Source organism: Pan troglodytes, chromosome 3 (assembly GCF_028858775.2).
Source record: "Pan troglodytes isolate AG18354 chromosome 3, NHGRI_mPanTro3-v2.0_pri, whole genome shotgun sequence".
Classification (NCBI taxonomy): domain Eukaryota; kingdom Metazoa; phylum Chordata; class Mammalia; order Primates; family Hominidae; genus Pan; species Pan troglodytes.
Genome location: NC_072401.2, coordinates 39,753,621 through 39,777,769, shown reverse-complemented (window position 1 = coordinate 39,777,769; position 24,149 = coordinate 39,753,621). Strand labels below are relative to the sequence as shown.

Sequence of the window (24,149 nt, the reverse complement as noted above, 5' to 3'; positions counted from 1 at the left end):
GCTTTTTTTTTTTTTTTTTTGGACACAGAGTCTTGCTGTTGTCGCCTAGGCTGGAGTGCAGTGGCGCAATTTTGGCCTACTGTAACCTGTTTCCTGGGTTCAAACTTCTGCCTCAGCCTCCCAAGTAGCTGGGATTACAGGTGCCACTGTCACCACGCCTGGCTAATTTTTTGTATTTTTAGTAGAGACATGGTTTCACCATGTTGGCCAGGCTGGTCTCGAACTCCTCACCTCAGGTGATCTCCCCGCCTCGGCCTCCCAAAGTGCTGAGATTACAGGTGTGAGCCACAGCGTCCAGCCCCAGAGTTTTACTTTTTAAAAATAATTTATTGTACCACAAGTAGCTATTGGTAGAGATGAAAGCTAAAGCAGAATGATGGAATACAGTTGATCAAACTTTAAGAAGCAATGTAGCATGTAATCCTCATAGCTTACTGTCAGGATGAAGCCTTTATGTTTACATCCAAGAACTGAGTTCACTGATGTCAACACCTAAGGGAATGTTCTTTGAACCACACAGCAGAGACAATTGTCATCACCTTGGTTACAGCTGTATCTCAGATTGTCTTTCTATAATACAGGTATATCTCCTGTAAGTTACCAGCATATGGAACTGGGATGAATTTTTAAACTGTCTATCATGCAGACAGATCAGTTTAGCTAAGAACTCTCTTGCCTTTCTTTAATGGTATGTGTTGTAAGTTTTTTGCTTTCCAAAACTTTCTTCTCTTCTGCCTTTGAAAAATGGCAATTGATAAGAGTAGAACCAGAGTGGAGAAGAAGCAACAACCCAGGAATATCAGTGGTTTCTTCTGCACAAGGAATAAGCAGACAGTGCACTCTGTATTTTCTTGGGTCTGACTGCATCTAGAACTACTGTTCTCAAAAGGGAAGCCCCTGCTGCTGATCACTTTGTTGTAAAATTGTATTGAGGATTTAGCTTTAAAATCAGATGTGAAGAATCCAAATCTGGGTTTAGATTTCTCTTCAGCCAGTTTGAATGCATAATAGCCTTTGATTCTGACTTTATCAATCAGGTATGCTGAAAAAGATAAGAAATTAACATTAATCACAAATGGACTATGAAGTATCTTTGAGGAAGAATTTAGTTTTCATTGAAACAAGCTAAAATTATGCCCATAATAAAGGTAGTGATTTTTATTAGAGGGTTTTTTTTTGACATTTATTCTTTTATGATCTATGTAAAGGAGAAGGTGAAAATATGTATAATTTAAGTCTGAAAAATTTGTAGTGAAACTTGATCCATAAATAATCCAAAAACTCTTGGAGGAAAAAGCAAATTTAAGGAGCAGAGCAATGAAGGTTGTCACTTTTGTTTAAAGGGTCACAAGCAGAAAAACATTGCCTATTTGGCCAGATTGTGAACCTCAGATGTGCTCTTGGTGCAGCCCAGGAATCACAGTTGGTTTTACCAACTCACTCACTCTCGCTCGCTTAGGCTACCGTGATGTGGTTATTTCACATTGCACGCTTGTATCGAAACATTTCATGCATCCCATAAATTTATACACCTGTTTACCCACAACCATTTTTTTAAAGCCTAGCAAGCATGCTGAAAATAAGTAACCCAAAATAGTGACTGTTTATCCTGGGGAGTGAGATTTCAGGTGATTTTTTAAAAACTTCTCCACGTGCCCAGTTTTCTATAATTGGTGTGTGTTACTTTTATGATTTTAAAATTTTTTCAAAAATCCCATAGGCCAGTTTTCAGGACAAAATTCAATTGACAGGACTTGGGTGCCACAAATTGGATGCTGTCAGGCACCAGCCTGCTGCTCCCATTCTTTGTTCTTGTCAGGTAACAGGAATCTCGCTCTGCCCTGTGTCTGAAGGGGCCCCGCCCTTACCTTTCAGCACCTCCTGAAGGTACTTCCCTAGGTAGTACTTCCGGAGCCGGTCATCTTCCAGAGCCTGGTCGTCGATGCCACTGGCGGTGATGTAAATGTCCATGTCGCCGTAGTTCCTCCGGACCCACCGCAGCAGCTTGCGCACCCCCCAGGGAATCACAGCCAGGCGCGTGGGGGAGCTCAGACGGGTGATGTCCTGCAGAAACTGGATGTCCCTGTCCGAGTCGTAGCGGCTGCCGGCCAGCTGCTCGTGCATCACGAACCTAGTGGTGAAGTGGTTGAGCGCGCAGAAGTCGACCGTGCCCTTGAGCAGCCTCCTCTCGGCCTCGGTGAGGCGCGGCAGCGCCGAGCTGGAAAGCCCTCGTCGGTGCTTGGAGGCGATGTATTCCCTCATGGCCGCGGGGTAGTCCCCGGTCTTGAAGAGCGGCTCGGCGAACCAGGCGATCTCGAACTGCAGGAAGCGCTCGGCCGCCCTCCAGTGCGAGTCAGCATAGGGGTTGGCGGGTTCTGCCCAGTCCGCGTGCAGCGACAGCGACACGGCCCCGCGCTGTGACGGCCTGAACTGCCGGTCGTAGAGGCGCCAGGCCAGGGCGTGGGCCACCAGCAGGTTGTGCGCCGCCCCGTAGGTGTCGTTGCCAGAGCGGTTGTAGATGTCACTTAGCCGGTTAGGCTCGTTGATGGTGATCCAGAGCTTCACCAGGTCCCCCAGCTCCTGGAAGCACAGCCCAGCGTAGGCCTGGAAGGCCTCGGCCGTCGATGGGTTCAGCCACCCGTCGGCATGCAACAGAGGCTCGGGGAGGCCTAGGTGGGCGTGGGTCGGATAATACAGGGTGACCATCGCGGAGATGCCAAGCTTCAGCCCCTCACTGACGACGCACCTGTAGTACCTCAGGGCCTGTCGGTTCACCGCGGACAGGTTGCCAGTGGGAAGGACCGAGGCCCAATCCAGAGCAAACCGGTAGTGGGTGACTTTCATTCTTGCCAACATCTCAAGTTGTTTTTTGATGTTTACAAAATCTGTGCATTGAGCGGGTCGTGTTTTCAGCCTCACCCCTTCCACTCGGTGCAACAGTCTGTTGCCAGTGGCGTTCCACACGTACAGATGAGGATCGCTGAACTGTGGGGACGAAGCCACAGACTCGGGCTGTGAAAAACAAGCTCATTCAGGTCAAGCATGCTCTGGCAGACGGAGGCTCAAGTGATCTGCCTACCTCTGCCTCCCAAGTGCTGGGATTACAGGCCACCACTCCAGGCCTTTTCCAGCCCTTGAAATCTCCCAAGGAGACCAGAAAGCAGAGAAGGAGCCACACCCAGGCCCTGGCTTGGAAAACAAGTTGTTTGAGAAAACATTGGGAAGCCATTTTCCAGTTCATTTAACTTTAAACCCTAGGTTATATATGGTGGGGTTTGAAGTGATTCTGTTCAAATGCATCAGGAAATTGGCTTGGTACACTCAGTTAAAAGCAATTACAAAAGAGATTCTAAACCCTGCCATAAATTGAAGACAAAGTTGAAATTCCTGTTGTAGAGATTTCACTGAGAAGAGGAGGTTGACCCCAGGCACAATTCCTTAAAAAGGCTGGTGCGGTGGGGTAGGCAATGACCCCTTGCTTTTGCTGAATGCAAATTTCTAACTTGTATTTTAAAAATCCTGGCCGGGCGCGGTGGCTCGTGCCTGTAATCCTAGCACTTTGGGAGGCTGAGGCGGGCAGATCACCTGAAGTTGGGAGTTTGAGACCAGCCTGACCAACATGGAGAAACACCGTCTCTACTAAAAAAAAAAAAAATACAAGATTAGCCAGGCGTGGAGGCGCATGCTTGTAATCCCAGCTACTCTGGAGGCTGAGGCAGGAGAATCGCTTGAACGCAGGAGGCGAAGGTTGCAGTGAGCCGAGATCATGCCATTGCACTCCAGCCTCGGCAACAAGAGCAAAAACTCCATCTCAAAAAAAAAAAAAAAAAAAGAAAAGAAAAGTCCAAGTGATAACACATTTGCATCCATCATGTCTCCCCGACCCATGTGCCTGTGAGAACATAGCATTTATTCATCCAACAGAATGCTGACACATTTTCTATGCAAGGCACTTGGGTTATGGGTGGAAAGGACAGTAGACTATCCCTAGAAACTCCCAAGGTTGACACTTGGATCTGACAGAGTCTCATTCTGTGTCTCTCCACGAAGGAGAGAGCCCTGGACTCCTGTTCTAGTTCTGCCCCTTTGAAACTCAGGCTTGGCAACTATATAGTGACGGAGTAATCGCACCCACCTCACAGGTGTGCTGTGAGGACTCAGTGACTCTGGGAAGGTGCTCTGGGAACTCTAAAGCGCTATACAAACACAATGTAGTCATGACTTGGGTTTCATTTTCCCTAGTGGCAATAATTGCCTGCTAGGCCCTTGAGTCCAAACTAAAACAAAGCCCTTAAGAAAAACATTCCCAAATTCAAGATTAATAAGGGAAAGTAAAAGTTAAGTACTTGTTTTAAAGTACTTCTTTTTCCCCTCATGACAGAATTTAAATACACCAGGAAAAAACTATAATTAACCTTTGGTAAATATTTTCCCTCTAATTGTTTTTTCGTGTGTCATCTTTCATAGTTTAATTACAAAACCATATCACTGCCCATTTGCCATCTGCCAACCAGTTATCTAGAACATTAAACTAAGAGAACATTGATCATGTGAGCATGAAGTTAAATCTGTATATAATTCATTATTTGAGTAAAATCCTCCTAGCCTAGATGGCCAGTTTTAGTGTTTTGAAGACTCAGAACATCATGGTATTGAAAGGATGTTTATAAAAGGCAGTCTTGCTATGGGGCAAGGCAAGATCAAATAAAAATGTCTTACGTTAAAAACCTTCAGAAAGCATTAATCTCAGCAAGTGCGTATGATTAGTCTGCTAAGAGGTTAATTTTCTAGTTAAAGATGATGCATCCCAATCCCAACCCCAGCTCCCAGAGCTTGTTTCTAAAATCCTATTCCCCACCAAAAGGACCTTGTACTCCTTGGAGAAATGGCTTTTTCCAGGAGAAGAATGAGATGAAGGTGGGCATCTTGTGCCAGAAAATAAGGAAGTGCTTAAAAACTGAAAGGGAAATGTGGAAAAGACAGAAACAGCTTGAGGGGGTCCCATTGACTAAATTTGAAACAACTTGAGCATCAAAAGGAACAATATCATAGTGACAATAATGAATTATAAAACATCAATTTTAAGAGAATCCAGCTAATAAATGTAGAGGGAATAATCCGATTAGAAATTTACCATTTTGCAATCTACAAAGTAATGATTAAGGCAAGGTTCATGAAAGAATGTTTTGTTTGTTTGTTTGTTTGTTTATTTGAGACGGAGTTTTGTTCTTGTCGCCCAGGCTGGAGTGCAATGGCGCGATCTTGGCTCACTGAAACCTCCGCCCCCCGGGTTCAAGCGATTCTCCTGCCTCAGCCTCCTGAGTAGCTGGGATTACAGATGCCAGCCACCATGCCTGGCTAGTTTTTGTATTTTTATTAGAGACGGGGCTTCACCATGTCGGCCAGGCTGGTCTTGAACTCCTGACCTCAAGTGATCCACCCACCTCGGCCTCCCAAAGTGCTGGGATTACAGGTGAGCCACTGTGCCCGGCCCGGTTCATGAAAGAATGTTAAAACCATGGAGTGAAATGTTGTTGAGGAATAGGATATTCATAGAGTCCCAAGTATCAACATCAGATTTCTTCTTTTTTCTTTTTTTAGACAAAGTCTCACTCTGTTGCCCAGGCTGGAGTGCAATGGTGCGATCTTGGCTCACTGCAGCCTCCGTCTCTGAGGTTCAAGTGATTCTTCTGCCTCCGCCTCCCAAGTAGCTGGGATTACAAGCCCATGCCACCCTGCCTGGCTAATTTTTTTTTTTTTTTTTTTTGTAGAGACAGGATTTTGCCACGTTGGCCAGGCTGGTCCTGACAGGCCAGACAGGTCCTGACCTCAAGTGATACGCCCGCCTCGGCCTCCCAAAGTGCTAGGATTACAGGTGTGAGCCATTGAGCCTGGCCAGCATCAGATTACTTCTTAATTAAAAATGGAAAAGTTACCATATGGCACATATCACCTTTTTTTTCTTTTTTCTTTTTTTTGGGGGGAGTAGGGAGGAGGGACAGGGTCTTGCTCTGTCGCCCACACTAGACTGCATCCTCGACCACCTGGGCTCAAGTGATCTACCCACATCGGCCTCTCAAAGTGCTGGGATTACAGGAGTGAACAAGTATGCCTAGCCACAAATGCCACCTTAACCAAGAAATCTGGTAATACTACTTCAACCACAGTAATATCTTCAGTAATGAAACAAATTGACATCATTTACCTCCTGATATGATACAAAGGCACATCATCTATGTAGTATTATTTCCAGAAATGGTTAACTGAGTCATTAGACTCAGAAGAACAACCAGAGAAATCTACAAGCAGTTGGCCTGGACTCTTCAAACACGTCAATGCCATGAGGTGATTGTCCTGAATTAAAGGAAGCTAACAATACATGACAACCAACGTTTGATCTTTGCTTGCATTCTTAATCAAAGATTTTTTTAATCTATAAAGGACATTTTTGGAACATTAAAAAAATTGAATATGGATTGTATTTTAGATAGCGTTGAATCAGTGTTAAATTTCCTGGGAATCATAATAAGAATGTCCTGTTCTTAGGAGATATATGCTGAGATATTTTGGGGTGGAGTGTAATGATGTCCGCAATTTATCAAAAGTTTATAAAACAGAGAGGCAGGGGCCGGGTGCAGTGACTCACGCCTGTAATCCCAGCACTTTGGGAGGCCGAGGTGGGTGGATCACGAGGTCAGGAGTTCAAGAGCAGCCTGGCCAAAATAGTGAAACCCGTCTCTACTAAAAATACAAAAAATTAGCTGGGCATGGTGGGGGGCACCTGTAATCCCAGCTACTTGGAAGGCTGAGGCAGGGGAATCTCTTGAACCCGGGAGGCAGAGGTTGCAGTAAGCTGGGATCGCGCCATTGCACTCCAGCTTGGGTGATAGCGCAAGGCTCTGTCTCAAAAAAAAAAAAGGGGGGGGAGAGAGGCAGAGTTGAAACAAATATGGCAGCATGTTAACAGTCAGTCAGTCTTGATGAAGGGAATATGCATTTCTATTGTATGTTTGAAATTTGAAAATAAAATGTTAGAGGAGAAAAGAATGCTAAGAGGCTAGGGAAAATAAGATAGAAATGTGCAAAGTTAGGCTTAGTAATTTTTTTTTTTTTTTGAGACAGGGTCTTGCTCTGTTGCCCAGGCTGGAGTGCTGTGGCACGATCACAGCTCACTGCAACCTTCCTCCCGGGCTCAAGCGATTCTCCTGCCTCAGCCTCCTGAGTAGATGGAATTATAGATGGAATTACAGGCCCACGCCACCACACCCAGTTTTTTTTGTAGAGACAAGGTTTTGCCATAATGGCCAGGCTGGTCTCAAACTCCTGAGCTCAAGTGATCCTCCCACCTTGGCCTCCCAAAGTGCTGGGATTACAGGAGTTAGTCACCATGCCCGGTCTGGCTTAGTAATATTTTTCAAGTATTACTTTAATTTTATCAGTCTCCCTATAGAGGACATCTAGTTTTCTGTGTACATAGTGTCTATCCATATATTTATTGGCTGATTTTTCAAAAAGCACCGTAATTTTTCTTGGCAAACCATTCATCTTTATTTATTTATTTATTTATTTATTTATTTATTTATTTATGTTTGGGCTAGCCAAATGAAGCAGTAGGAGTAGAGAAGGAACAGAAATCTGTAACTGGTTGTAACCAATAAGTTGTAAACACCACCGCACTCAGATCAGCCTTATCCTCATTCTTAATCCAAGTGGTTCAAGTGAATCTGGCTCTTTGCTGGGCTCCAGAGATGAGTATGAAACCCAGACCTGACAGATCACAGAACTGCTTTTCCTGACCTCATGATCAATTCTTGCTCTGAAATGTAGAAGGGGCAGACATTCACAGTGTCTGAGGAACAGGTGGGTTTTAGCTGAAGCAGGATCTTGTAGGTTGGGTCTCCCATACAGGCAGGCAAAGAAACTCTTATATCTCCTGGGATCTTTGCTAGGTCTGGAATTTTGAAATATATAAACCCAATTAAAGTGATAGGGAAAAAGACATTTTTGGAGCACTTAGCAAAATTTGAATATGAATAGTATTGAACTCTCCTGCCTCTGCCATGTGAAGGAAGAGGTAGGAACTGGCTCTGGAGGGGACACAAGCTGAAGATGAGACACTGTTTATTCTGCTCTCTATACCTTTCCCCCTTTAATCACCCTGAGCTCTTGCTAAAGTCTTGTTTAAATATCCACAGGGAGCTGGGTGCAGTGCCTCACGACTGTAATCCCAGCACTTTGGGAGTCTAAGGCAGACAGATTGCTTGAGGCCAAGAGTTCGAGACCAGTCTGGCCAACATAGTGAAACCCCATCTCTACTAAAAATACAAAAATTAGCTGGGCATGGTGACAGGCACCTGTAATCCCAGCTACTTTGGAGGCAGAGGCAGGAGAATCGCTTGAATTCAGGAGGCAGACTGCAGTGAGCTGAGATCACGACACTGCACTCCAGCCTGGAAGACAGAGTGAGACTCTATTTCAAATAAATATTCACAGCTGGGCACGATGGCTAACACCTGTAATCCTAGCACTTTGGGAGGCCGAGACAGGCAGATTGCCTAAGCTCAGGAGTTTGAGACCAGCCTGGGCAACATGGTGAAGCCCTGTCCCTACTAAAATACAAAAAATCAGCTGGGCAGGGTGGCAGGCGCCTGTAATCCCAGCTACTCAGGAGGCTGAGACAGGAGAATTGCATGAACGCGGGAGGCGGAGGTTGCAGTAAGCCAGGCAACAAAGCAAAACTCTGTCTCAAAAATAAATAACTATATAAATATAAGTAAATATCCACAGGGGTTGAGATTCATAACCTGAGAACTTTGCTAATTCATGGTTTGAACCCTTTTGTCTGGTCTCAATCCTTGTACATCTTGTCTTTCCATATGCTTCTATTAATAGAATACAGGCATGTCTGGGCATGGTGGCTCACACCTGTAATCCCAGCACTTTGGGAGACTGAGGCAGGCAGATCACTTGAGGTCAAGATGTTCAAGACCAGCCTGGTCAACATAGTGAAACCCCATCTCTACTAAAAATACAAAAATTAGCTGGGCGTGGTGGCGGGCACCTGTAATCCCAGCTACTTGGGAGGCTGAGGCAGGAGAATTGCTTGAATCCAGGAGGCAGAGGTTGCAGTGAGCTGAGATCACTCACTGCACACCAGCCTGGGCAACACAGTAAGACTCTGTCTCAAAAAAGAAAAGAAAAGAAGAGAAGAGAAAAAAGAAAAGAAGAAAAGAAAACAAAACAAAAAGCTGGGCACGGTGGCTCACACCTGTAATCCCAGCACTTTGGGAGGCCGAGGCGGGTCGATCACCTGAGGTCAGGAGCTCAAGACCAGCCTGGCCAACTTGGTAAAACCCTGTTTCTACTAAAAATACAAAAATTTGGCTGGGCGTGTTGGCTCATGCCTATAATCCCAGCACTTTGGGAGGCCGGGGTGGGTGGATAACCTGAGGTCAGGATTTCGAAGCCAGTTTGGCCAACATGGTGAAACCCCGTCTCTACTAATGATACAAAAATTAGCCGGGAGTGGTGGCACATGCCTGTAGTCCCAGCTACTTGAGAGGCTGAGACAGGACAATTGCTTGAACCCAGGAGGTGAAGGTTGCAGTGAGCCAAGATCGCACCATTGCACTCCAGCCTGGGTGACGAGCAACAAGAATGAAACTCCGTCTCCAAAAAAAAAAAGAAAAATTTGCCAGGCTTGGTGGCAGGTGCCTGTAATCCCAGCTACTTGGGAGGCTGAGGCAGGAGAATCGTTTGAACTGGGGAGGCAGAGGTTACAGTGAGCCAAAATCGCACCGCTGCACTCCAGCCTGGGCAAGGTCTCACCTGGCTCTAAAAGGTGATTTCTTGATTTCCAGGTAGCATAGTTAAAATAACAATAATAATAACAACTAAAAGGTGAGCTCATTCATTCACCTGGTTCTAAAAGATAAGCACCTGCCATGTGCCCAGCACTGCCCTAGTGAGGCATATAGCAGGCATCAAAGCCTCAGACATTTTTGCTCTTATGCAGCTTGCATTCTAGTAGGGGAAGACAGGTGATAAGTATGGAAAATGTGGAAAGCACATAGTATGTCAGGTGGTGGCAAGTACGCCATAGAAAAGCAGGAAAAGAGGAAGAGAAGTGATAGGAGGATGGTTTTTGGAGTGGAGGGAAGCCTTATGGAGAAGGTGACTTTTGAGGACAGCTTAAGGGGGTGAGGAATGAGATGTGTGAGGAGGCTCCACTGGGATATAGAGACCTCAGAAGGCAAATTACCCAACTCTGTGAAACAGCAAGAATCAGTTAAACAAGGTGCTGCTAATAATTTGCTTTTGGCAAAACAAAAATCTGAAGACAAATTTCCTATCATTTTGACATTACTATTATAACAAAAACCTGACACAGAAATGACAGTAAGTTCCCTCTAGACTGTATGCTCCTTGAGGGCAGCCTCTTCACCTCTCCATCTCCATCACCAATTATGAGTTCTGGCCCATGAAAGGCTCTCAGCATTTATTTCCTTCTTTTTCTCCCTTCTCTTTCCCTAGCTCTCCTTCATAACCTCCATACAATTGTGGTATTTGATATTGTCTGACAGCTACCTCTTAGCTGTCATTGAGTAAATGAAATAGTGTGTGCTGTTTTTCCCAGTTTATGGTTAATTTGGAAGTAACCACTTACCTTAAGAACAGATTCAGTGACACCCCAGGAGAAGTCACAGGGAAACTGGCCCTGCACATCTGGCGTGGACTCTTTTAAAGAAAAACCATTTTCTCGTATGATCTGTTTGTAGTAGTGTGCCGAAGACTTAGGTTTCCGCTCTTTCTGTTTACTGTTAAAATCCACATAAAATAATCCTCGGCGGATGGTGTAAGCATCCTGCCATTCAAAGCCATCCAGGAGAGACCAGGCAGTATAACCAAACACTCGTATTTCATCTAACCTTATTGCTGCACAGAGAAAAGAAAGCAGAGATGTTCAGAGGCCTAAACATTCTAGTTCATGTTTACAATTTCACTAACATGCCAGAGGACAGCATATTGTAAAACGAACCTTTCCCCTAATTTTCAGGTCTGCTGTATCAAATAGAAAATTCATGTTTATACTTCAAAAGTGGCAATTACTATCATCCAGATTGGTATCTCCTGATCCCCCCACTCCCACTTGGAACAAGTGTATGTCACAGTTAAAGGATCACACCTTAAATACTCCTGAGACTTGGTGTGCAAATCTGTGTCAGAGGGCATGGTAATTTCCAGAACTCTTTGGGACAAATGCGTATGTGTGCTTATGATCAAGAGTTTCTTATTTCAAGTTTGAGTTGGTTCTTATTTGTGGATAAGCTGTTAATTCTAGGAAACTATCCTTCAAGGAGTTAAAAAAAAGCTGCTTTTAGAATTAACATAAATGAATGTACACATAAGGAGGTAAAAGAAGAAAAGTGATGTAAGAGAATGGGAACTGGCTGGGCTAAAGAGCAGGGGGCTGAGGAGCTTACCCTGCTATGCTCCAGGGAGCATGCTATTGGGCAAATTTCTTGGCCTCAGTTTCCTCATTTTTAAACAAAAAAGATTGGAAAATAGGATCTCTAAGGACCTTTCTAGCTTTAAAACTCTGATTCAGTAACTTGTAGGAATTGTGTAAAAATGAAATATGAAAATCAACAGGCAGGGCTCAGTGGCTCATGCCTGTAATCCCAGCACTTTGGGAGGTTGAGGTGGGTGGATCACCTGAGGTCAGGAGTTCAAGACCAGCCTGGGCAACATAGTGAAGCCTTGTCTCTACTAAAAATACAAAAATTAGCTGGGGATGGTGGCGGGCATCTGTAATCCCAGCTACTCGGGAGGCTGAGGCAGGAGAATCGCTTGAATACAGGAGGTGGAGATTGAAGTGAGCCAAGATTGTACCATTGCACTCCAGCCTGGGTAACAAGAGCAAAACTCCATCTCAGGGAAAAAAAAGAGAAAAGAAAATCAACAGCAGTCCAAACAACAAATACCCAAATTAGCCCTGAATCCTTTTTTCTTTCTTAAAAGATTTCACTTCTCTCATAGAAATGCCTCCTCATCTCTGCATTTTGGGGATTTTTGTCACTGACATTATTTTTCCTAAAATGAGGAAAGTCCAAGCCAAGAGTTTCCAAGAAGATAAATATGTTTAACAGGCCCTGGTTCTAGTCTATAGCTGTTGTAGGGTCCTAAGGAGAGGTGGAATGGTAACACCTGGGGAATGGACACCCTTTCTGCCCAAGAGCATGGCATTTGACCCAGACCCTGTAGGCAGAGCCCTCAGCCTTGGCCCCCATGTGCATGGCCCGTAGCTGGGTGTGGCTTGGTTCCATGCTGTTCCTTCCTGCAACTTGGGGCGGCAGGGTCTTGCTCTCCCTCAGGACCCTCCCTGAAGGCTCTCTCCAGCAGCACCTGGGATTTTCTTCCTGGCTTGTGACTTCTAAAGAGAGCAACAGAATTTTAGAAAGATCCACAGAGAATTCCTTAATATGAGAGTGAAATAGAGCCCAACTCCAGGGAACAGAACCATCGTAACCTCAGCTTGTCTTCTGCTCCGTTGTTTCTATCAGCCACCTGTAGATGTCACTACTTGAGTAATAGAGAAGGAGTGAGGGGCTAAGTGGGGGCCAAAAGTCTCTGGGAGCAATAGAAACAACTCATTTTGTCTTCAGACCTTTTCATCATACCGTCATGTAATAGAGTATAAAGATCACAATTTCCAGAAAAACTTTCAACATCTTGGAATAAAGTACTGCTGTTAGGAAACTTTAAGCATACCTCTTTTAGCACTGTGTCCTTTATAAGGAATGAAACAGCATCTTCTTGCCAATTAAGGGTGTAGCCCTAGTCTGAAAGGATTCTGTTCTCAAACTTTTATTTTAAAAAGGACATGGGAATAACATAAAAAAGTGCTGTCAACATTGGACAATACAATGGCTGGATGTGGTGGCTCATGCCTGTAATCCTGGAACTTTGGGAGGCTGAGGCAGGTGGATCACCTGAGGTCAGGAGTTCGAGACCAGCCTGGTCAACATGTTGAACCCCCGTCTCTACTAAAAATACAAAACTTAGCTGGGCGTGGTGGCAGACACCTGTAATCCCAGCTACTCGGGAGGCTGAAGCAGAAGAATTGCTTGAACCTGGGAGGTGGAGGTTGCAGTGAGCTGAGATTGCGCCACTGCATTCCAGCCTGGGAAACAAGAGTGAAACTCCGTTTCAAAAAGTAAAGAAAAAAAAAATTTCAGGCTAGGTGCGGTGGCTCATGCCTGTAATCCCAGTGCTTTGGGAGGCCGAGGCGGGTGGATCACTTGAGGTCAGGAGCTCGAGACCAGCCTGGCCAACATGATGAAACTCCATCTCTACCAAAATATAAAAAATTAGCTGGGTGTGGTGGCATGCACCTGTAATCCCAGCTACTCAGGAGGCTGAAGCAGGAGAATTGCTTGAACCCAGGAGGCAGAGGTTGCAGTGAGCCAAGATTGCACTGTCGCACTCCAGCCTGGGCCACAGAGTGGCTCCATTTAAAAAAAAAAATATTGGACAATACAAAAGGCCAGGCCGGGCATGGTGGCTCATGCTTGTAATCCCAGCACTTTGGGAGGCTGAGGCGGGCGGATCACTTAAGGTCAGGAGTTTGAGATCAGCCTGGCCAACATGGTGAGACCCTGTCTCTACTAAAAATACAAAAATTAGCTAGGCGTGGTGGTGGACACCTGTAATCCCAGCTACTTGGGAGGCTGAGGCAGGAGAATCACTTGAACCCGGGAGGCGGAGGTTGCAGTGAGCCAAGATGGTGCCACTGCACTTCAGCCTGGGAGACAGAGAGAAACTCCGTTTCAAAAAAAAAAAAAAGCCCAACAATAATAGTTACATATTCAAAGGTGACTTTAAATATCCTGTAAGTTTTTAGAATTTTTAAAAAATTAAGCAAGTGTACAACCAACCTTGAAGCACCTGGCTGAGGAAATTCTTCATCATGTAGATGGCCGTGGTGTCTTCTGTTTTCACACGACTGTCTGTGAACCAGCCATTCTCAGCAATCAAGATTCGAGGGTTGTTGTATTCCAGTTTAATCCAGTTCAGTGCTTCTCTTAAATTGAGTGAAACATTTTGTCCCATTTTAGCCATGGTGTTTAGGGGCTTGAAGTTGTTGGGTCCAAAAGAAAAGGCAAAGAAATCAGCTGTGCCTCTCATCTCATTCTTCTCTGCTTCAGAGAAAATGGGTAGAACGGAGAGCAACTTCTTTCTCATCCCCTCTGGATAGTCGCCATCCCCATGGATAGGGTTGGCAAACCATCCAAGCACAGAAACCATGGATTGTTGACATTTGAATATATCCATCGTGTTTTCCGACCGGTTTGGCTCGATCCAATGAGATCCCAATGTGATCGATAACCAACCCTTCTGATGTGGGCGGAAATGTGTGTTGTAGTTATGCCAAACTTTCGAGTGAGCCTAAAAGAAGAAAATATTATTGATCTTTGTTGTCCTCACTTACAAGGGCTGTAACATGGCTGGTAAATGGCCTTTTCATGGATAAAATTAATGCAGCGTTCATGATTCAGGGGAAAGCTGCCAGGGAGCCCTGATGACCTCAAAGTCTGTTCTCTATGCCCCTAGTGCTTCCAACCTAAAACTTCTGCTACAGGAGAGCTGGAGGCTGGCAGAAAGCCTAGTCTAGGCTCTTATTTCCCCTCTACCTGGCTCCCTTCCTGGGCCCTCTTGGGGTAGTGTGTAGGGTTTCCTCCTCTACATAAGAAGATACAGAGCAGTGATTTTTTATTTTTTTATTTTTATTTTTGTTTGAGACAGAGTCTTGCTCTGTCGCCTAGGCTGGAGTGTAGTGGTGCGATCTCAGCTCACTGCAACCTCCGCCTCCCAGGTTCAAGCAATTCTCCTGTCTCAGCTTCCCGAGTAGCTGGGATTACAGGTGAACACCACGACGCTCGACTAATTTTTGTATTTTCAGTAGAGACAGGGTTTCACCATATTGGTCAGGCTGGTCTGGAACTCCTGACCTCAGGTAATCCACCCTCCTCGGCCTCCCAAAGTGTTGGGATTACAGGCATGAGCCATCGCGCCTGGCCCAGAGCAGTGATCTTTCACCATTCTACAGAATCTCCCTTTGGTCCTAATTTAGAAGTCCAGGACAACACAGGCCCTGAATCCTATAAATGAATAATAATAGAGCCCACCTCCTAGGGATGTTGTGAGAATTGAGTGAGTTAATCTGCGTAAATTGCTTTAGAATCATGCCTAGCACAGAGTAAGCTCTATATAAGCCTTAGCTATTATTGCTATGATTATTAAAGGGTGGTCGGCACTGCCCACAGCAGAAGACCAATGGAAAGAGTGTAAGCTTTGGGGTCAGCACACCTAAGCTTGAAGTTCACGTACTCATTGTGTAACCTTAGTCAAGTCACTTAACCTTTCTGAAATCTCTTAGTATCCTCAGTTGTAGAATGAGGTTAATAACAACAATATCCACCAGGCACGGTGGCACATGCCTATAATCCCAGCATTTTGAAAGGCCGAGGTAGGCGGATCACCTGAGGTCAGGGGTTCGAGACCGGCCTGGCCAACGTGGTGAAACACCGTCTCTACTAAAAATACAAAACTTAGTTGGGCATGGTGGCAGGCACCTGTAATCCCAGCTACTTGGGAGGCTGAGGCAGGATAATCGCTTGAACCCGGGAGGCAGAGGTTGCAGTGAGCAGAGATCGTGCCACCGCACTCCAGCCTGGGTGACAAGAACAAAACTCTGTCTCAAAAAAAAAAAAAAAATCCCCTATAACGTTGTTGTCAGATTTAGAGCTAATATATGCATGAAATATGTAGCATAGAATAGAGCACGTAGGAGGTACTGCCAAAAGGTGGATGTTATTATTATTGGTCCTCCTGGAGTTTGCATTTCCAGTTGAGCTCTCTTACAACACAGCCTCGTGATGGGTTTCTGGTCCATTTAATATGATAGATACTTCCTGAGCACTTACTTCCATGCCTGGCTTGCCCTGGGCTGAGAGACTGAGATAGATGGCACAGGAACTTACCCTCAGAAAGTTTCTTATCAGGAAAATAAGGATGCAGCATGTGAAAGAGAAACATAAAATGGCATAAAATATGGCATTAAATTAAAAAAAAATTAAAAGCCAGAAGCCATGGCTGAGTTAACAGTCACAGCCACAGCTGAAGGAGCAAACATTAAGGACTCCATGCCACTTAAATGCCAAGGCCACTTCTGTGTCCCAGTTAGCCGTGGAATTGTCCTTCATCTGTGTCAGAACCACTCTCTTCCCCTCAGCATTTGACTCGCTTGTTTCTTGACATCTCTTCCCTGGTCTCTCATTTTCTCCATTATTTGAGTTGTTTTTTTTTCTTTGAGACAGAGTCTTGCTCTGTCACCCAGGCTGGAATGCCGTGGCGCCATCTCAGCTCACTCAACCTCCACCTCTCAGGTTCAAGTGATCCTCCCACCTCAGCCTCCCTAGTAGTTGAGACTACAGGTGAGCGCCACCACGCCCAGTTGATTTTTGTATTTTTAGTAGAGATGGGGCTCCACCATGTTGGCCAGGCTGGTCTCGAACTCCTGACCTCAGGTGATCTACACACCTCGGCCTCCCAAAGTGCTGGGATTACAGGCGTGAGCCACCACACCCGGCCCCCACTATTTGTGTGTTTCTAAAACAAATGCACAGACTCATTATCTTTAGCACACAGAGCCTGCTTTCAGTTTTGTTCCTTAGCTTTTCTTTTGCTCACTGGAGATATTTTATATCAGAATAAACTGTCTGAAACTGCCTTTTACGTAGGTCAAAGACAACCAGATATGAACAATGGATTCAAACCAGATCGATCCTGTGGACCCTGAAAATATTCCATAAACCCTGTTAGATGGGGAAAGTAGGCATTGAGGTAAGGGGTGAGGATTCTGAAACGTGCCATCCTGCTTTATGCAAGAAAAAACAATTTAAATAAATTCCTGGAAGATTTTCTGGAGAAATAAATTCCTTGAGGTATACCTCTGTCCACTTGTCCTTACTCAATTTTCATCGGAAGATTCTGGTACCATTTAGCACCCAGGTATTCCCAAGGATCCTTAAGAATGCTTTCCTCGGGCCGGGCATGGTGGCTCATGCCTGTAATCCCAGCACTTTGGGAGGCCGAGGCAGGGGGATCACCTGAGGTCAGGAGTTCCAGACCAGCCTGATCAACATGGAGAAACCCCATCTCTACTAAAAATACAAAATTAGCCGGTCGTGGTGGCGCATGCCTATAATCCCAGCTACTCGGAAGGCCGAGGCAGGAGAATCGCTTGAACCCAGGAGGCAGAGGTTGCAGTGATGCAGTGAGCTGAGATCGTGACATTGCACTCCAGCCTAGGCAACAAGAGTGAAACTCTGTTTCAAAAAAAAAGGAATGCTTTCCTCTTGGTTGGTGGTTGGGTGGGATTACATCTGTAATCCCAACACTTTGGGAGGCCAAGGTGGGAAGATTGCTTGAGCTCAGGAATTCGAGATCAGCCTGGTCAACATGACGAAACCCCATATCTACAAAAAAAAAAAAAAAAAAAAAAAAATTAGCCAGGCATGGTGATACGTGCCTGTAGTCCCAGCTACTCAGGAAGCTGAGGCTGGAAGATCATTTGAGCCAGGGAAGCGGAGGTTGCAGTGAGCTGAGATGGCACCTCTGCACTCCAGCCTGGGGGACAGAGTGACACCCTGACTCAGGGAAAAAAAAAAAAAACTTTCCAACCGGGAGCAGTGGCTCATGCCTGTAATCTCAGCTCTTTGGGAGGCTGAGGTGGGCAGATCACTTGAGGTCAGGAGTTTGATTTGAGACCAGCTTGGCCAACATGGTGAAACCTCTTCTCTACTAAAAAAAAAAAAAAAAAATTAGCTGGACTTGGTGGCATGCGCCTGTAGTCCCAGCTACTCAGGAGGCTGAGCCAGGAGAATCACTTGAACCCTGGAGGCGGAGGTTGCAGCGAGCCTAGATTGAGTCGCTGTACTCCAGCCTGGGTGACAGAGCAAGACTCTGTCTCAAAAAAAAAAAATTTCCTCTCAGAGAAGTATTCAGAATGTAGCCTCTTTCCTTGTCTCCAACCTGAGATTGCAACTTCTGGAAGAATCAGAGGAGCCTGGGACAGACACTACCTTAAATGGTTTCAGCTATTCTTTCCGGGTTTTTCTGGGGCTGGAATCATGACAGAAATTCTTGAGAACCGCTTTTTTTTTTTTTTTTTTTTTTCTGATTAGAAACAAAAGCATTCATAAATTACTAGGATTCAAAGGAGGGAATTCTTTGTTTTTTTCTAACCAGTCACTTAATCCCTTGGTAGCCTTAGAGCTATCATTCATGGAAGACCCGGTGATCAGCACCTCCCTTCAGGCCTATTGTGCACCTCTCTATGCAAACTGGAAAGCACTGAGCCCGTGTAGCCTGGATTGTGAGCCTTAAACTTGTTGCTTTGCAAATTTAATGTCTTGCCTTTGCAGACACTAAATTTCAGTGATTATATGAAAGATGACCTAAGTCGTGATAAAAATCTTGGTTACATCAGCCTTTGAATGAGAAACAGTAGAGCTCAGAAGACATATCTTTGCAGTAGCTTTCCATGCAGGTTTTCTGGATATACATATGGATGTGTTGTCAAGGTGACCTTCATGTTCCACAGTGTCTCTTTCACCTTTGCTGCTATTTACCTAGGCTATCAAGGTATCTAGGGTTATCTTTGCTCTGGGCTGAAGACAGCCTCTTCATTCTCATGTAGAGAATGTGGGGGAGGTCGTCTGTGCAGTACTTTTGGTTATAACTTGATCCTATTTGCCAAGTAACAAGGTAAAAAGTTTTGCTCCCAGATCGTGAGTTTGCCATATCCATCTATGTGTGTTCTTTGGTTGGGCACTCATAAAGGAGATCTGTTGGGAAAATTAAAATGAGGTTAGTAGGGGAGTGCAACCTGGGCCCTGCAACCTTGCACAACAGCCATTCTACACTTTTCCAAGGTCACCCTCTAATTTGTACAAAGCCATCTACCTCTGTAATGATTGATTTAAGGGAGCTTCAACCTTTGTTCTTTAGATTCAGTAGCTTAAAGGGAAAGTCAGCTTCTTTTTCTTTTGGAGCCAGCTATCAGGCCCTAATGTCATTGAGAGACAACCAGGACCTAATATCTCATTCTGTTCTCTCCTCCAGTTTAATGTGGCAGCGTTTTTTGATGCCCCTGGAAGTCCAGACTCAGATAAATTCTGTGGATGATAGGAAACAAATAAGATAGTAGGCACAACTTTAGAAATAGATGAAGAAGGGATTAGGAGCCAGAGGAAGACATAACAGGACACTGTTGGAAAGATGGGTTGAAGACAGATGAGCAAGCCAAACACATCACACCAGTGTATTCAAGGAACCCTCAGTCATTTGTCAAAAGTTCCATTTCCAAATCTGTGCATGAATTTGGTCACATTTTGGCTGAAATATGTTCATGTGTACTATAAAAGTGTCTGTTGTTTAAGCTATTTAATAGACTATTAAATAACAATGGTTAAAGAAAGTTTATTTAAAAACTCCACAAGCATAACAAAATAGGTTTATATTTCTGTGTTCCCACCCAGGCTTTCCAAATATATTTCCCAGCTAAAATCACTTTAAGGCCGGGTGCCGTGGCTCATGCCTGTAATCCCAGCACTTGGGAGGTGGAGGTGGGTGGGATCACCTGAGATCAGGAGTTTGAGACCAGCCTGGCCAACATGGTGGGACCCTGTCTCTACTAAAAATACAAAAATTAGCCGGGCATGGTGGCGGGCACCTGTAGTCCCAGCTACTCGGGAGGCTGAGGCAGGAGAATGGCTTGAACCCTGGGAGGCAGAGGTTGCAGTGAGCTGAGATCGTGCCACTGTGCTTCAGCCTGGGCAACAAGAGCAAAACTCCATCTCGAAATAATTAAACTAATAAATAAATAAAAATTTAAGAAATAAAATCACTTTAAACATTTTCCATGTTGTTTTTGGTTTTCAGAATATCTTGGTATAATAATGATTTACTTAGCTATCTCTGTCTTTTGATAAAAATTTATTTTTCTTCGTTCTTTTGTTCTTTCTCTTTTCCTGTCATAAATGTTTCAATAGCTAACTTTGGGCATATATATAACCTTTAATTTATTTGAATCATTGCCTTTCATTAATGCCAGGAATGGACTACCTATTTCTTTTCTTTCTTTCTTTTTTTTTGAGACGTAGTTTCACTCTTGTTGCCTAGGCTGGAGTGCCATGGTGTGATCTCAGCTCACTGCAACCTCCACCTCCTGGGTTGAAGCGATTCTTCTGCCTCAGCCTCCTGAGTAACTGGGATTACAGGCACCCATCACCACACCCAGCTAATTTTTTGTATTTTTAGTAGAGACGGGGTTTCACCATGTTGGCCAAGCTGGTCTTGAACTCCTGACCTCAGGTGATCCGCCTGCCTTGGCCTCTCAAAATGCTGGGGTTACAGGCGTGAGCCACCCGGCCTGGACTACCTATTTCTAAAATTGTTTTAAATATTCCCAAATCGCTTTCCATACATTTTGTCCATTGGTATGAGTGTTCTGTGACCATGTGATATAAAACATTGACAGCTCTATTAGGGGATAAATGGCATTTGAGAATGATATAAAGGTGCTACTCATCTACCTGGTACTATACGGGAAATAACATTGGTCTTGAAAGCAGGAGACCTGGGCTCTTGTATTAGCTCTGCTGACTCATCAGCTTTACGATCTTGGACAGATTGTTTCACTGTCAAAGACCTGTTTTTCCCTTCATTCTACTGAGCTAAAAATAAACACCCTAGAGAATTTTCATGAAGGTCAAATGAGGTAATAATATCTGTGAAGACCCTGTGAAAATGACACAAACGTAAATTTGAAGTACTTTGAAAGAGCAAGCTGAAAATAATTTAACTTGGTCTAGAAAATCGTAATGGAGACTGTGTGGACGTGAAGAGTGTTCTGCAAATAGCTCCCAAGCCTTTACTTGCCAAGGCTCGTGGCTGAACATGTTTGCCCTCATTTATTGTTTGCAGCTTACTGAGTTTTACTTGTTGTCCTTTTGGGATTAATTTCAATTTGATTCATCTTTTCATCTGCTTAGCCCTTCTCTATTTTGGTATCAAGTTGATTTTTTTTTTTTTTTTTTTTTGAGACAGAGTCTTCCTCTGTCACCCAGGCTGGAGTGCAGTGGCTCGGTCTTGGCTCACTGCAGCCTCTGCCTCCTGGGTTAAAGTGATTCTTCTGCCTCAGCCTCCTGAGTAGCTGGGACTACAGGTACCTGCCACCACGCCCAGCTAATTTTTGTATTTTTAGTAGAGACAGGGTTTCACCCTGTTGGCCAGGCTGGTCTTGAACTCCTGACCTCAAGCAATCTGCCTGCCTTGGCCTCCCAAAGTGCTGGGATTACAGGCATGAACCACCGCGTCCGGCCTCAAGTTGATTTTTTAATTTGTTTGTTTTGTAAAGACAACCTCTCACTATGTTGCTCAGGCTGGTATCGAACTCCTGGCCTCAAGCAATCCGCCAGCCTAAGTCTCTGTCTCTGTGCCAGCCTACTATCAACTTTTATGTTAATTACCAAATGCTGCTCTTCCAGATTGTTTAACATTCATTCATTCATCCATGCTGCAGTCTACAAATATTTATTGGATGCTGTGGCTCACATCTGTACTCTCAGCACTTTGGGAGGCTGAGGTGGGAGGATCACTTCAGGCCAGGAGTTCAAGACCAGACTGGGCAATATAGTGAGACTCTCTTTCTCTACTAAAAATTAAGAAAATGAGCCAGGCATGGTGGCATGCCTGTAGTCCCAGCTACTCAGGAGGATTAGATGGAAGGATTGCTTGAGCACAGGAGGTCAAGGCTGCAATGAGCTATGATCATGCCACTGCACTCCAGCCCAGGCAACAGAGCAAGACCCCGTCTCTTAAAAAAAAAAAAATTATTGGATGCTTAAGGTATGTGACCTTTACTGTTCATTGCTAAAAAATTATAAAATTATGTGACAATTATTTATTTAATTATATTATGTGACTATTTTTAAAAAAGTTTTTGGCAATCTTGAAACTCTTTTGGAATCATTATTTTACCTTTGCTTTTCTTAGGAAAGAATTTAAATATTAACAAAAGTTACAGCCTTTCATAAAGAAAATATTCACCATCCTATTTTTAATGGTCCAAATTTCACGGCCTTTTTTTTTTTTTTTTTTTTTTTTAGATAGGAGTCTTGCTCTGTCACCCAGCTGGAGTGTAGTGGCGCGATCTCAGTTCATTGCAACCTTCTTCTCCCTGGTTCAAGCCATTCTTCTGCCTCAGCCTCCTGAGTAGCTGGGACTATAAGCATGCACCACCACACCTGGCTAATTTTTTTTTTTTTTTTTGAGATGGAGTCTCGCTCTGTCGCCTAGGCTGGAGACCAGTGTCACAATCTCGGCTCACTGCAACATCCACCTCCCAGGTTCACGCCATTCTCCTGCCTCAGCCTCCTGAGTAGCTGGGACTACAGGTGCCCGACACCACGCCCGGCTGATTTTCTGTATTTTTATTAGAGATGGTGTTTCACCATGTTAGCCAGGATGGTCTCAATCTCCTGACATAGTGATCCGCCCGCCTCGGCCTCCCAAAGTGCTGGGATTACAGGTGTGAGCCAAGCACCCGGCCTAGTTTTTGTGTTTTTAGTAGAGACGGGGTTTCACCATGTTGGCCAGGCTGGTCTCAAGCTCCTGACCTCAAGTAATCCGCCCGCCTCAGCCTCCCAAAGTGCTGACATTACAGGCATGAGCCACTATGCCTGGCCAAAATTCATGTTTTCTATAGTTGAAATAACTCAGTATTACATTTTAATGAATTTCTCCCTATTTTTTTTCAATCATTATATTTTCAAATTTTCTGGCCAGATGTGGTGGCTCATGGCTATAATCCTGGCACTTTGGGAGGCCAAGGAGGATGGATTGCTTGAGCCCAGGAGTTTAAGACCAGCCTGGGCAACATGGCAAAACTCTATCTCTACAAAAAATACAAAAATTAGCTGGGCATGGTGGCATGTGCCTGTAGTCCCAGCTACTCAAGAGGCTGAGGTGGGAGGATCACTTGAGTCCAGCAGGTCAAGGCTGTAGTGAGCTGTGTTTGAGCTGTGTTCACACCACTGCACTCCAGCCCGGGTGACAGAGCAAGGCCTTGTCTTAAAAAAAAATTATTCTAACAAATTATTGATTATTCTCAGTTTGTATTGTCTCAGAATTTTCCTGAAGGAATGTAAAAACTAAACTCTAGCATATTTGTTCCTTTAAAACAAATGTCCTGTTAAAGAATTCTGATTTCAATGATAATATTACTAAATTAGACTAGTGGCTGAGCCAGAATCTATACCTGGCAACACAAAAGGAAAAAAGTCTAGAATAAAGTTCATAATTTGATTAAATGAAGCATCTAGTTTCCCTCTATTAGCAATTGGAAGAAATCAGCATTAGTAAATTAGTGCTTTAGTGAAGTTCTCTTTGCCGGAGGAGAGCATTTGCATGCCATCTTTGTAGAGGGTGTAATGATATTTAAGGCTTTTTGTTAGTGATCCTGATAGTAATTTTTTCATGCAAAAGGACTATATCTCATGGTATAACTGAAGCTAAAATGGTCTGGGTTGGTGACTTGAAGCCTTTCCTCAGGATTTGGGAATACAGATAGTCAACATATAAACCACCATGGAGGCCTGGCACAGTAGCTCTCACCTGTAATCCCAGCACTTTGGGAGGCCGAGGTGGGTGGATCACTTGAGGTCAGGAATTCGAGAACAGCCTGGCCAACATGGTGAAACCCCATCTCTATTAAAAATACAAAAATTAGCCAGGCGTGGTGGCACATGCCTGTAGTCCCAGCTACCAGGGAGGCTGAAACAGGAGAATCGCTTGAACCCGGGAGGCAAAGGTTGCAGTGAGCCGAGATAGCGCCACTGCACTCCAGCCTGGGCAACAGTGCGAAACTCCATCTCAAAAAAAGAAAAAGAAACCACCATGGAGATTACAAATTATTATAATAATAAAAACAAGGGCCATCACGTGTAGAGCCTGCAGCAAAGCCAGATTTACTGTGAGCCTAATGAAGCTTTAGCTTCAGGACGCCTTGCTTACCTAGGTCC

At 44.5% G+C, this 24,149-nt stretch overlaps 1 protein-coding gene across 1 annotated transcript in view; it reads right to left on the bottom strand.

Annotated features, from left to right (window-relative positions):
* Positions 1-306: 306 nt before the first annotated feature.
* KLB (klotho beta) overlaps positions 307-24,149 on the bottom strand; it is a 41,426-nt gene continuing 17,583 nt past the window's right edge. The window contains exons 2-5 of the mRNA XM_526550.8: positions 13,938-14,448; positions 10,667-10,935; positions 1,869-3,012; positions 307-1,042 (exon numbers count right to left, since the gene is read on the bottom strand). Coding sequence (XP_526550.1) covers positions 657-1,042; positions 1,869-3,012; positions 10,667-10,935; positions 13,938-14,448 — 2,310 coding nt within the window. The 3' untranslated portion in view covers positions 307-656. The remainder of the gene's footprint in view (positions 1,043-1,868; positions 3,013-10,666; positions 10,936-13,937; positions 14,449-24,149) is intronic.